Source organism: Fringilla coelebs (assembly GCF_963513975.1).
Source record: "Fringilla coelebs genome assembly, chromosome: 13".
Taxonomy (NCBI): domain Eukaryota; kingdom Metazoa; phylum Chordata; class Aves; order Passeriformes; family Fringillidae; genus Fringilla; species Fringilla coelebs.
Genome location: NC_140039.1, coordinates 7480302 through 7494499, shown reverse-complemented (window position 1 = coordinate 7494499; position 14198 = coordinate 7480302). Strand labels below are relative to the sequence as shown.

The 14198-nt window shown below is 43.1% G+C and overlaps 1 protein-coding gene across 4 annotated transcripts in view; it reads left to right on the top strand.

Annotated features, from left to right (window-relative positions):
- Positions 1-14198, top strand: part of STAB1 (stabilin 1) — a 52582-nt gene continuing 38384 nt past the window's right edge. For 2 of the 4 annotated variants that reach the window (XR_014616491.1, XM_084214620.1), the window contains exons 1-9: positions 1000-1244; positions 6664-6800; positions 8239-8354; positions 9440-9525; positions 10557-10626; positions 11427-11522; positions 11999-12115; positions 12859-13055; positions 13238-13371. Coding sequence is in view for 3 of the 4 variants with exons in the window: in XM_084214620.1 (XP_084070746.1) it covers positions 1164-1244; positions 6664-6800; positions 8239-8354; positions 9440-9525; positions 10557-10626; positions 11427-11522; positions 11999-12115; positions 12859-13055; positions 13238-13371 (1034 nt within the window). In the remaining variant the exon portion in view is untranslated. Of the gene's footprint in view, positions 42-999; positions 1245-6663; positions 6801-8238; positions 8355-9439; positions 9526-10556; positions 10627-11426; positions 11523-11998; positions 12116-12858; positions 13056-13237; positions 13372-14198 lie in introns of those variants that run through there. The other 2 variants (XM_084214619.1, XM_084214621.1) reach the window with 2 other exon arrangements.

Below are 14198 nucleotides of genomic sequence, written 5' to 3'. Positions count from 1 at the left end.
TGTAGGATGAAGGCAGAAGTAAAGCACAGCTAACGGCACCAGTAAGTACAGCGCTTCCTATACGCCTCGTATGTTACAGCATGTGTGTCTTTGTGGGGATGCAGGGGCAAAAAGGTATTCATGCTCTCATTATTTATGTAAACACAAGAATGGCTCCCTGTCCTGGTTTCATTTAGACACCTTCATTTGCTATTAATGGCTTGAAAACATGAAGGTGCCTCATTGCTTAGTGAGATTTGTTGCTAACAGAAGCAGTCCTTTGACTGCTCAAGATAGTGGGCTCTCTTGGCAGTGCAGGGAGACAAAGACCTGTCAATAAGATCTGTCAATAATCAATTATTTGTGAATTTCAAAAGGAGAATATAATTTCCAGACTGTACCTCAGGTTAGTGTGTATTTTTTTTAATCCTGTTTTGGGACTTTCCTGTTCTGAGTGCTGTGGAAGTGCTCCTGGGATTCATCAAGCGGAAATTATAAATTTTGCCATTGCTGCCATAGCATCAGCTTTTCTTGCTGAGAAAGTCAACTATATAAAATAAAAATATCAAAGCCTGCCCAAAGTGCTTGATTGATTGATTGATTGATGCAATGTGCTCCATTCCTGCTCTGAAGCACAGCCTGTCACTCGCATTGCTTTGTTCTTGCAATACTTTGGCATAGGCAGTGCTCAGCTCTACCTTCAATTTTAGGTGTTATGGACATATTCACATCAGTGGCAAAAGGAAATTAACTTAGCCTTCATGAATTTATGGTATTTAAGTTTGCCCATTGCATTTGCCTTCTGTTAAGCATACAGTTAATCTCTTTTCATTCCAATTAGCTGAAAACTAAGGATTTCCTTCCTTCTGTTTTGAACTGATATGTAAGAGGAAATCCGTAGATGTTCCTGTTTTGAGTAAACCTTTTACTAAGGAGTTCTGCTTGTGCATTTAAAAAAAGAATGGAAAGAAAAAGGTTATGTTGATTCAGAAATCACACTAGAAGTAGCAGATCCATTTCTGAAGGCTTTGCAGCCAAAAAGCACAGTGCAAAAATGCTCTCTGCCTGTTTACTTTTAACCTCTGGTTTGTCTTGGATCTGATTCTTAGTAGGCGGTGTTATCTTACAGAAATTGCAGCCTCTCTCACCACCCCTTTTGTGTAAAGGGTCCTGCCTGTAAAAGCATGAAAATGCATCCTCCTGGATTGCTGTTTTTCTTCTTAGCAGCATACTTCACTCCCACAGCTGACTGCCAGAGTCAGAAGGTAAGTCTGCGGGTCTTTGTTTAAATGTTCATTGAAAAGTTCTTCATATTTGGATGGTAGCATGTTAGGAAAGAGTCCTCTCCACAGCTCATTTTTTTTTATTTACATAAAAAAAGGTGCAGAATAAAATCAGTAAAAACTGTAGGGCTGTAAGGTATCTTCTCTGTAGTCTAAACTCAGGGATTAAATATAAGGTTGAAGGGAGCTGCTTGAGTTTTAAATCTGATAAAATTCATGTCTGTGTTCATTATTGAACTTGAAAGAAGCAACATCAGAGGGAAATACTCACCATCTTTGCCTTCTGCTAGTTTCAGTATGTGGGACAGAAACTTTGTATCCATCAGGACAGATGCATAAGTTTCCCAGGAGAATTTTACTTTAAAAATTTTTTTACAATCCCATCAATTTTTCCCTTTGCAACAGTTTGTTTCAATTATATTTCCCAAAATCTCCTTGGTAAGGATTGTTGAATACTTTCCTTTTTTTTTTTCTTTCAATTTTGTTGATTTTCTTTTGATTCCTTCCTCTCTGTTCTTGTGTTTAGCTGCAGCAGCTAGGAGAATGTGTGATACCTTTGTAGATCTGTTCTCTAGACTCCGTGGTGAGGCAGCCCAGTTCCTGTGGGCTGGAATTCACACTAATTCACTTTATCATGTCTCCTGCCATCCCCTTCCTTGTGTCCTGCCGTTGGAGTAGTGAACTGGCCTGCTAAGCCCAGAGTCGTGGGGGACATTTGGAAATTCCCTGGGGAGGGGAAACACCCTGTGTGTGGTTGTCTTGCCTTGAATGATACAGCAGGGCCTTGTGGGGAGTGGACAGACCTGTGAGCCTTAAGGACTTGATTTAGAAAAAGCCAGAGGACCGGAAAGATGCTTCAGTGTCAGACCTTTGGGTGGAAGCTTCTGTATAGACTCTTTCATGAAAGGGCCATAAATGAATACTAGGAAGGCTTGTAGGATCACGGTGGTGACTTGAGCACAAACATGAAGTGTTTCTAGGGGTGGATTTCATCTATTTGGAGATGTGGGTTCCAAGCGGATGGGTTTCAGGTTGTGTTCAGAGGCATGGGCTTGTGTCTTCAGCTGCTGTAAGGGGAAATGTAGGTGTTTCTACATGGAGACACTCTGTTGATCTCTGTGATCACTGAGGAGTCTGGCTTGGCATGAAACAGTTATGTTATTAGGTAGTGAGTACCCACTTACAGAGAAGTTAAATGTTTTGAGTCACCTCTGGAGCAGTTTACTTAATCCAAGAATAACTCCCTTTTAGAGTTTTTTCCCTCAAAAATTCCCTCTTTATGGAGAAAGAGAAAAAACATTTGCAAGGGTATAATGGGAGATAAGGAAAAATAAGCATCTAATGAAGCTTTTGCTGGCAGTTTAGAAAACCCATTGGATCTGATTGGAATAAAAGTGCCATGATTCCACAAGAGGCTTTTCTTGGTTCACAGGGGCCATTGAGAGAAAAGAGAGATTGTGTGCTGCCTGTTGTTCAGTGATGTGACCTCAGGGCTCAGCTTTAATGGTTCAAATATGACAGTGACTGTTAGTCTGATTTGGTTGTTTATATCTCTTGCTATGGGCTGGGGAAGATGCAGCAGGTGTGAGAACCAAGGACGTTTTTCTGCTGGGAGGAGGCCAATCCCAGGCTGTGCTGGAGGAGGAATGGAGGAAGGTGGGAAATGAGGAGAGTGGTCTGAGCATCCCCATGTTTCCAGTGCTCTGCAGCTGAGATGCTGAAAAACCCAGGGCAACAGTAAATCTCATGTTTTGTGATCTCTGAGCTTGATTGTTCATCTTCACACTACAAAGTGTCTTCCTTGAACAAGTGTGAAGAGTTTGTGTGTCCAGGAGCTGCTGCTCTGTTCAGCTCAAGTATTATTGAGAACTACTTGGGGAGGTTCATGACTATAATGACTCGAGCATGTGTCTACAGCTCCGTTTTGTATAGGACAAGTGCCCTGGAAACTTGGTGATTCATTAGATAATGGCTATTTCCAGAACTGGCTCCCAGGATTGTTGGAGCCGAGCACTGACGTCCAAATATGTTTTTCTTTCTTCCTTGAGATTTTTACCGTGCAGAAGGATTTCTGTTATGTTTTGGGAGGAAAAGATAAAGAGTGAAAATGAGGGGAATGAAACTAGCCCTTACGAAATACTTCCCAGCTTATTCTCTTGAGGTGGAATACGAGAAATGAGCACTTGAGAAGTGAGGGACATCTGTTCAGAGAGGAGGGAAGGAAACACTGCAGCATCCAGAAGCTTCTGTGTGTCTCAGCTGAGTGCAGAGAACAGTGGTAGCTCTTGCACAAGCATTTGAGTGCAGGGAGAGTGCACAGCACAGCCTAGAAGACAGAGGCACCCTGGCACTTAACTTATTTGGCTATAGCTGGATGTCTCTGCTTTAAAAACTTCATTTTGGAGATGTTTGAGAGCATCTCTCCTCCTTTCCTGTTCCTTTGTGCACAAACTGTGACCCAGTCCAGGCTGACAATATCACCTGATTAAAACAGTGACTGTCACCAGGCAGCACTGCTGCATCACAGGGACAGATATATTCCCTCTTGCTGCTTCCTTTCGAGTGGCTTTGCACTTAGAAACAGCAGTCAAAGATGAGCCCAAGGGAGTAGTGCATCATTGTTTTCCATGAGGCTGTGCTCCAGGAGCCACTTCTGACTCAAACTTCTGTCTGTCTTTCATCCTTTCCAGAATTTGAGTATCCAGACTGTTGCATTTATGTCCCTTGATTCCCTCTTCTGCTTTCCTAAGAAGCAAAACTCTCCAGAAAATGACTGCTTCATCAATTCTGTCACTCAAATTAGAAGGGAATTTTTTTTTTTAATACTTTTCCACTCAGCTGTTTTCTTCCTCTTTCTTCCTGCCTGTTGCTGCTGACACAAGCATATTCCTTATAAAAAGGGGAAGGTCTTACTGGAAAGCTGCCTAAAGCTTATCAAGTGTCCCAGTAGGGTAGGGGGGATTCCACAATAACTGTCTTGTCTTAGAGGTCTGCAAGTAATTAAACATGCCAAGAGGGAGGAATGGCAGACATCCATCTCTCCCACTCTTCATTTCCATTGAGAAATGGAGCCACACTGATGAGGGAAAGAGAAAGGAAATAGAATAATGTCTGAATAATGGTGTCTTCCTGCACCACCATGACAGAGAACACATTTAATGGCCCAACTGTGTCTGATGTCTGAAAGTACAGATGAAATAGAAGGTTGGGAAATTTTAATTTAGTGTTTTGTGCTCTACTGTTTATTGGTCTTTTTGGTACAGATAGGGTGGCTCAGATACCTGGCAGAGGTTTGTGGCATAATTGTAACTCACAGGAAGGAGTCCACATTTGTATTTCTTGCCCAGACATCTTCCTACTTCTTTTTCTGAGCCATTGTCTCAGGAAAGGCTAATGCTGGGATTTGGTGGAACCAAAAAGGCAGGAGCTGTCTGTTCTGTGAGACTCCAGAGCCTGGCTTCAACTGGCTCCTTTCAAAAGCCCAGCTTTAATCTGGAGTCCTCATTTAAGATCCAATTAGATGGCTGACCCCATCAATGGCCCTGCTGGTCTTTAGAGACAGAGTACTCTGGAGGCATCTCCTTGTTTGTTCATCCATATTGTTTATCTTCTCTGCTTTGCTCCATGAAAAATGGGAAATCTCTTCTGCCTGCTCTGTGCATAAGGAACAGCAAAGCTGATCTCTGTTCTGCTGGGATAATATCAGTAAAGCTGGTGCTCACAGGAGAAGTGGAGTTGGTGGATCTCAGATTGGTTTTGAGCTCTTTATACTGCAAGGGAGTCCTTGACATAAGAGGTTCCAAGGGATTCTGCTGCCAGGGGAACTGGTTGTTGCTGTATGGTAGGAAAGCCTCAGAAGCACAACTGGAAGGGCAACCACAGCCACAGAAGTAATTTCCTTCACTGGGCAGCATTCTTGCCTGTATGGCTGCAGAAGGTGGGTCCATAAACATGAGCAAAAGCTCAATGACTCCAGTCAGAGGGAAGGAGTCGGGAAATATTCCAGGGACATGTCCCTGTGCACTTGAGACTTGAGGGTTATCTCTCAGGAGGTTTTCCTGACAGGGTCTGCTACCTATCATCTGGGAGGGCCTTCCTGAGCTCTTGATAACTGATGGGAAGCCATGGGCTTCCTCCCTTGCCTTGAGGCAAATGTATGTATTTGGGCTTAAGTTCAGAGGAAGCAAAGCTGAGATTGCTGATGGGAATCCAAAACAAGGAGTTCTGGGAACAGGAGGGCTGCTACATTAGCAGCATTGTTCAGGATTGGCTTAAAAATTCCAGATCAAGGCCTCTCCCAAAATTTGATATAATGTTTTTATTTTTAGAAAATACAATGCCTGTAGAGGCACAGTTGAGATGAGCTCTGGGTTTTTTCCAGTCAATGACCTTCTGGAGCATACACAGCTCATGCCTCTCAGCTTTTCTCTGTCATCAGCAGTGGCAAATACTGTCTTTTTTCAAAATTACCAATGAGGTTTCCATGCAGTTGCTTGTTTGCAGAAGTTTAGAAATTCAAGGAAATGCTTTTGGAACAAAATCACAAATTTTAATGACAGGTTGACATGTGATGATGATCATTCACTCTTGAGGCTGTGCTTTGTCATCTCTGTTTCTCTCGGAAAAGCAAGGTTGTGCAGGGGTGCAGAAAAGCCCTGTGAGGAAAACCAAACCCCTAAAGTCATTCTGGTTTGGTGGAAGGACTTACTGATTTGTTCACCAGCCATCTGGTATATCCAAGTGTCCTACCTGATCTTCATGCCAATGTTTATGGAGTCATTCTCACCTGGGGTCAAAGCATCAAGGTGTTCAGAGAGGTGCAGAGCACCTTTCCTTTTCATCCACCTCCCTGTGCCTCCTCACAGACAGTGGCCATGAGAAATATTTCTGTGAGCAGCTCCTGGCTCTGGGAAACAGAGTGAACTAACACAGTCAGCACTGCAGATCCATGGAACAGCAATGAACTGGATTTTATCAGTGGCATGGAAAAAGATAAATGCTGTGTTGCTTTTTAATTCAGTGTCTTCTGGCAAAGGTTATTAATTTAGGGCTGGTCCTCACACACCACTACCACATGTTTGTAAAAGATCAGCTGAAATAAGCAGTGCAGAGTTGTGGTTATTTTAGAAATGGTTAGAAATTTTGCTGTGGGTCATAGGGAAAGGATAAAATAGCTGTGATCTGTCCTGTTGCTTCTAGCTGAGATCCAGTGGATCCAAGCATGCAGCACCTTGGCAGGAGGGTTTAGTCCATGGGAGAGTATGCTGCAATGACCACTGCCCTCCCCAGTGATATCTAACTAATGGTGCAACTTGATAAAGATATTACAAAATGAGCAAGATAAGTGCCTAGGATAACAATTTAATCTGGGGCTGTTTCCGTGCTGTTTTCTCTTTTTAAGTTAAAATCCATGCGATGCAATGTCAAGACGATGTTCACCTTGAATACAGCGTGTACTTCTTGTGCTGCAGTGCCTAAAATGTTGTGTCCAAGAGGCTGGTTAAAGACCACCCAAAGATCAGGGGTGAGGGACTGCAGGTAAGGCCTGTTTCCTGACTGTGTTATGCTTTTGGTGCAGCCCTTCTATGCAGGGAGTAGAGTGCTCTTCAGGAGAACACACACGTGGTTTTGAGCTGTAAAGGTCCATGGAGTTCTGTTTCAGATGGGTTTTTGGCCCCTGTTATTGTTGCTTTTTTCTCTTTGCAAATCCCACAGACTTTTGGCTGGGCAGATTCTATATACACAGAACAAATTAAATGACAATAACCTCTTAACTTGTCCCAAATAACCTGAGTTTGTTAATCCTGCTGTATAGCAATTTGTCTAGCATAAAAACCTGTTTCAGACCCAGAATTCCTTAGTGGCTTATTAAGAAAAAGAATTAATGATAGTTCCCTTTGTATATCCTCCCAGCTTCCAGCAATAATCCTCTGAACTTTTAACCTTCCTAGTTCACTTTATGACAATTGCTTGTTCATGTGTTCCTTGCTCATACTCTGTTGAGTTTGGCAGGTAGGAAAAAGATGAAGGAAAACTGAATTTACTAGGAGGCTTTTGTAAAATGAAACACTATAGATTATTGTTTGTGTATGTATTCAGCAGTGAATGTTAACTGTTAGTATATAGCCCCATTGTCTGCTCTTTCTCTGATTCCCTCAAAATACTTTAAAAATAGTGGTGGCAGTTTTGCAGTTTATAGCAGTTTTTGCACACAGGAGTCAGATTGAAGCCAAAGCAGCAATGCTATTGAGACAATTTCCAAGTTCCTTTTGGGAAGGATGTGGTGCCAAAAATAAAATGAAGTGTAAGAATAATGTGAGTCTATGCAGCTTTTCTGAGTGTTATCTACTCTTGTGGTGGTTGTTGGACAGACCCAAGAATAGTTTTGTACTGTGTACGTGCAGAACAAGAGGCACTGCCACCAAGGACTCACCCTGTGTGTGGAGGGGAGGGATGATGAGTTGAAAAGAAGTTGCTTCCTTGAGGGATTTAAGGCATTTGTCCAATATTTAATAGAGATTCTGTGAATAATGTTGCTATTAAATCCAAATTTATAGCATCTTGATCTAGAGTCTTTAGTAAAAGACACAAAGAGATGAGTCCTGAAAGGAGATTTTGTTCTTTCAAACTCATTTTAGATGTGAAGTTGAATGCTGAGTCACCCTAGAAATCCTATCTTTTCTCCTGTGCTGTTTAACCCTTCAGCACCCAAGGATTCCATCTTGATGCAAGATCCTGTCTCATGCCCAGTCCCTGACAGGTTTCTTCTAACCAGTCTCTGAGGCTTGAATCAATGGGCCTCTTTAGAGGAGACATAACTGGAGTGAAACCTCTTGTGTGTGTGCATGGAACAGGGGATGAGGACCCTTCCTTCCCTTCAGAGCTCAGGGCACTGCAGTGTGATTGCCTAGAAACCCTCCAGCAGGTCTGTGCTGGGTTTGTGCTATAATCATAATCTTGGATTATTCTTTTTAAGATACTCTGTCAAGTTAGGAGAAAATACCATTTCCCTGCAAGGGTGCCATCACATGTGTAAGAAGGAAATAGAGGAGAAAAAGTGCTGTCCAGGATTCTGGGGTACAGAGTGCTATGGTAAGTTTTGGGGTTTTTTACAACAACTTCCAGCTGTTGAACAGGTCAAACCAGTTTTAATAGGAGGCATTAAATATATATTGAGGTGATTAATTTTCATTATTCCTTGAACACTCACAAGGTCTCCATTATTTGTCTGTGAGCATATCTGTCTGTTCAGCACATAGTCTCTTTGCTCCAGATGAGTTGAATCCCCTTACATTTAACACATAACATAACCTCCTGTGGTGGAACTTCCTTTTGTCTCTTCTATAAAAATAAACTTTTGGAAAGGGATGTTTTTGTTCCTCTTTGCAAAAGTTTCCAAAGGAAGAGGAAGATCTTTCTGATATCCCTCTTGTCTGCAGCGCGTGTGCCACGTGTGCTGCTCTACAGTCTGGAGTCAGTCAGCTGTTCAGCCACAGAAAATACTTCGCAATTCCAACCCAAGGTGAAAATAACAATCCCAAAACTCCCACTCAGATTTATGCCAAGTAATAAGAATTTGTTTTGTCTTGTCTCAAAAATCCAAAACCAAGACCTACTAAGCGGAACATTTCTCACGTGTTTGACTGACAGAATATGGAAAGGCCCCTTCCAGTTCTGCAGAAAATGGGAGACTGTCTGAGTGCTTGAGCCTGTTCTCATACTAGCTTTGAATAAGCAACTAGTTTCATCAGAGAAATCACAGATTTCAGAATTATCAGAAATAGTCCTCAAAATTTTGAGGTACCCCACTCTAAAGATGTGGAGACCCTGTTTTTCTGGCACACTTCCAGCTTTCCATGAAGTCAAGGAGAGCTGAAGATGCTCAGTGCCTTTGCAAAGCAGGCTCCTGTCTGTTCCTAGTTCCAGAACTGCCTTCACCTCTCAGTGCTGCAGTGGCCCAACCTCAAAAAATGTTTCAGTGCCTTTGTTGAAATTTCTTTAGGGCTTGTTAGGACTTTTCCTTAGACCTTTCACCTCTGGGCCAGTGTTGGGCCTGCTGGATAATTTGCTGGTGAATTGGCCTTTGTTTTGTACAGCTGGAATACCTGGGACAGGAGGAGATGGAAAGGTGCTGGTTGTTCAATTTAATCTCATCTGTCCTGTCTCTTACATGCTAGAGTGTCCAGGTGGCTCTGAAAATCCCTGCAATGGCCATGGAACATGTTTGGATGGTATACAGCAAAATGGGACCTGCATCTGCAAGGTGAGTGCATGATTTACTCTGAGGGTGATGTGCTTTGTCAGAGGGAGTTGTTTGTCTGATGTCTGTGCAGAAGCTCTGGGTGGAGGCTGCCCTTCTGCCTGGAAGGCCATTTGCAGCTCCTCTCATCCCAGAATCAGTGTCTGTGGTTTTCCTGCAGCATTGCTGTTGTCAGCAATAGCACTAAAACTCTGTTGGTGATGGTGTGGAGCTGGGAAGAATCTCAAGGGTGAAATAAGGAAAGAATTGCATTAATTTAACCCTGATCAGTTGAAATAATTGTATCTGTCTGTGGATGCAAGAAGCCTTGAGACACTTGGCTGTTAATGAGCTGTACCCCGGAAGGCAGAGACTCCCTCTCTCAGGAAAAACAGGAGAAATGAGAAAGAATCTAGGGCATATTTTTTTTTCTTTTTTCTGTACTACTCCAGACTTAGTACAACCAAAGTATAAACAATTCCTGCACACTTGACTTGAATAGAGTGATGTTTCTAAAATGTATAGGGTAATGAATCAGTGTTCAACTTGAAACTTTCCCTGATGAACTGTATATTTTTACAACACCCTTAATTAACAGCTCAAATCCTACCTCTTGGACTCATGTTTGAGAAAAGTTGATTTTGGATTTAACTCAAAGACACCTTATATCAATTAAAATGTATGCTGAAGGTCCCTGAGCCCCATAAAATCGATGTAAAAAATCTCATTGGTATTAATGACCTCCAGATTCCTTTTTCAGAGAGATATCAGGAGCCAGCTGTAAGTTTCCTGTCCATCTCTAATTAGGACATTATTTGCTCAGTGCCCAGCAGAGTTTCCTGGCATTTTCATGCCCTCTTTCAGCTTACACTGTGATCTCCTTTGCCACGGGGCCTGGTTAGTACTGGAGCACTGAGCAGATCAGTTTTCTTCACTGTGTTGCTTCAGATACCACAGAAAATCAAAAATGGGGAGAGACTTTAAACTATAATGATGTGAGAAATAATAGAGTGATATGGAAAAATAATACCTGGCATATTTTGGGGCTCTTCTAGGAGCAATACAGTGGGTATGGCTGCCAGGACTGCCGGAATGAAAATCGTTTTGGTCCAGACTGTCAGTCAGGTAAGAACAAGTCATTCAATTGAAACCTCCTCGAAGATAACTGAAAACAAGGAAGGAGGAGGAAGAGGTTGAGTGAGGAAGGTGCTGGAGAGGGGAAAAGTAGCAGAGAGCTGGCAGTGTTCAATAGCAGGTGTCTGGGCATTTTGTCTTTGTGCCCTTCTGCACTGTCCCACTAAATAAATGATCCTCAGTCTCACTCAAACAGTCCATTTTTCCTATTGTAAATTTCTCTCTCCCCCCTTACCCAGGCTGTCCCCACTTTCCTCTCTCTTTCCAGCCAGGCCATTACCTACATCCCTGAAACAACCCCCACTCACTTCCCTACTGTTTTTCAGATTCCTATAACAGCTACACTTGTCTCTCAGCTTCTTCCTTCCTTCCTTCCTCTATAAAAACATGCTTACACACCATGCTGCCTCTCGTGTATGGCACTTTGGGAAGTGAATTATGGCAGACTATTAATTATGCTAGACTGCAGCCTGGCAGTGCAATCTAGCTCCTGCTTCCTTGTGTCCACACAGATGAGATAGGTGTGATCTTGGAGGTTGTGACACACCTCAAAAGCTGGTCTAGGTCTTGCAATCAGGGCTGCTCTTACCTGATCTTCTTGAGTCCAGGACAAGCAATTTACCCTCTCAAAGCTCTGACTGGCATGGTCATATTTTAAAATGAGCTTGTGGATTATTGGTGGGAAATCAGAATGCCAAGAGCCAGGGCAGGTGGCCAGTGTGTTCCTGGAGCCCTGTGCATTGCCTGGCAGCTAAGCTGAAGCTGAAGCTTTGTCTGGACTTCCCTTGCAGAGTGTGACTGTGTGCACGGGGAATGCAACAGCGGCCTCGCTGGGAATGGGAGCTGCACATGCTATGGAGGCTACACAGGCCCCAGGTGTGACCAAGGTAAACACACTGGTAGCTGCAGAGGGGCTGGGAGAGCAGCCCTATGATGTGGGCTTGGGTGTCCCTAAAGGGGCAGGGAGGCACTGAATAGGTTGGAAATGTAGAGGAAAGATGATTTGAGCACCGGAGATCAAGATAGAGGGAAGAGCTGGGGTCTACTCCCCACTTTGTGAGAGGGGTTAAGATGTACCATCCCTGTATGCCTCTGTTCTTTCTCTGGACACCAGATAGATCTCTTCTCTCAGCCTTGGGGGACTTGACTACCTGGGCTGCCAGGAACTTAGAGCTGCCTGCACTGCTCATATCCTCTGGCTTTTGTGCCAGTTTGGGGTCCTCAAATGTGGAAATGTTTTGGAACCTCAAAAGTTTGGGAAACCACATTTGCCTTTATTTCCAGACATTCTGTAAAGTGAACTATATCTCCTACCAGTGCCCTGCATGCTCAAAGGGAAACTCTCTTTGCTGTGTGACTGCAGAGCTCCCCCTTTGCAAAGGTGTGACGTGCGAGGCCAACAGCGAGTGTGTGGTGAGGGATGGGACAGCCCGGTGTGACTGCAAGCTGGGCTACAGAAAACAGGGCAGCACTTGCCAAGGTGAGAAACTTCTCTGTGACCCTAAATGGTCCTGTTTGGAAAAAATCCTCTCACACTGCTCTATCTGTGGAAGAGTTCGGTTGCTGTGAATACGATGCCTATTTCACTGCAGAGGTTTAAAACCCTTTTTTTTCAGGAATACCCAAAAGGTTAAGGGCTAAGCTTTTGGCTCTCCTTTCACTTGGTCATAAAAGCAATAAGTGAATTAAAGTTGCAAGTTCCATCCAGCACTAACTTATAATTATGTACTAAGTAGTGACAGCAGGATGTTGGTGGGTCTGAACCAGTTAAAATAATAAGGTGTGGAGTCTGAGGAGTTCTTCCCTGATTTCAAATTTAAGGTTTTGAATTTGTTTCCTTAAAAGAACATTGATAAGATGCATGTGATGAGCTAGCTATGGATAGATGTTTTCACTGGCTCTTTAAAGTTTTGCTGACCAAACTGCAGTTTCATGTATCCTCAGATATGATGCAAATTCAGAATCAATCCAAGCATCCTCTGTCACTCACACTTCTGTTACTGAAGTAACATGGAAAATGTGTCATCCAAATTCCTCAGAATAAAAACCCCCAAATGTCTGCTGTCTGGAATTATTTCATTTCCTTGTGAAATTTTAGAGGTTTAACAGTACAAATTCCTTATGCTCCATTCTTTCCATTCCTTGCAGCGTGCTGTGCTAAATTAAGTGCTGTTTTAAAAACAGAAGTTTGGTTCCGCTCACCTCTAATCTCTTTAATTGCAGCTGAGGATCCTTGTGCTCCTTCTCCATGTTCCCCCTTTGCTGTATGTAAAGTTGTTGGATCACGTACATATGAATGCACCTGCAAAGAAGGATTTCAAGGAGATGGAAAGATTTGCCAGCCCATCAACCCTTGTGTTGACAACAATGGAGGCTGCCCAGAAAACTCTACAATTTGTGTTTACAGACGTCCAGGAGAGGTAAGGCAACAACAGCCAAAACTGGGAGAAGATCTTCACATGAACTGATGAATGTGTTGGTCAAATCTGCTCTTCTCACCTGAGATTTTGCAAAGGGAAACCAGGAAGCTCTTTTGTAGGATAACTCACAGGGTAAAAGATGGTGAATGCAGCTCTATGATCACTGTGTTGCCTTCCCTTAGGCAACGTGTGTTTGCAAGTCTGGGATGAGTAGGAGAACTCCTTCATCCGAGTGTTCGGCATTTCCCACTGACTGCCGGCAGTACCTTTGTGACGTGACTGCCACGTGTGAAATTAACTCTCAGGGGACTCCTAGGTAAGCCAGTTTGAAAACTGCAAATGAAGAAGCTTTTTCTGCAGCTAGAATGGAAACTTGGTTTGGATGAGCTGAATTTTGAAGAAACTGAGGGTGATGTCAGGAGTACAGGCCAGAGTCATTCTTTGAGAAGAGCCTGTTTGTAACAAACCTATTGAAAGTAGAGTTTGACATCAGTCATTGTAAATTATTGCACGTGGGTCACAAAATGCTTTAAGTCTGGGGTGGCAGAGTCTTCTTTGATGTGAGCTGGGTGTGTAGCTCCCCAAACTAGTGGTGGTAGAAGTTAATAATCAATCATTTAAAGGGAGATGTGTGGTTGTTTGCTCACATTTGCGCATATTTGATAGTGAGGAATAAGACTTTGTCTCTTCTCCCAGTCAGATCTGTAAGCAATAAATAAATTAGAGTTGCAGAGTGACAGAGAAGGGGTAAGTTGAGTGAGGAAACACCAGACCTCACATAGTCCTTTGGAGCAAAACACCTACAAGTTTATACCCCTTAGATGAGAAAAATGGCTGGATAGAGGATCATTTTTGCATAATGGCTTCTCAAACACCTGAGAAAGCTTCCCTGAGAATTTTAAGTGTTTTCAAGAAAAGGTAGAGCTTCTCTGAGACACTGAAGAGGGAAAGAGCAATCCCATCTCCTTGATCCTTCCTTCTCCAATGCTGCTAAAACTATTAGCATCCATTTGCTCATTGTGTGCTCCAGGTCAAGACTGAAACACAGTGGCTTCCCTTTCTGAAGATGTGCTAGCACAGTGCAGGACACAGTGTTCAGTGCAGTCCCTGCCTTACAGATCTGTTCCCCAGCAGTTGGCACTG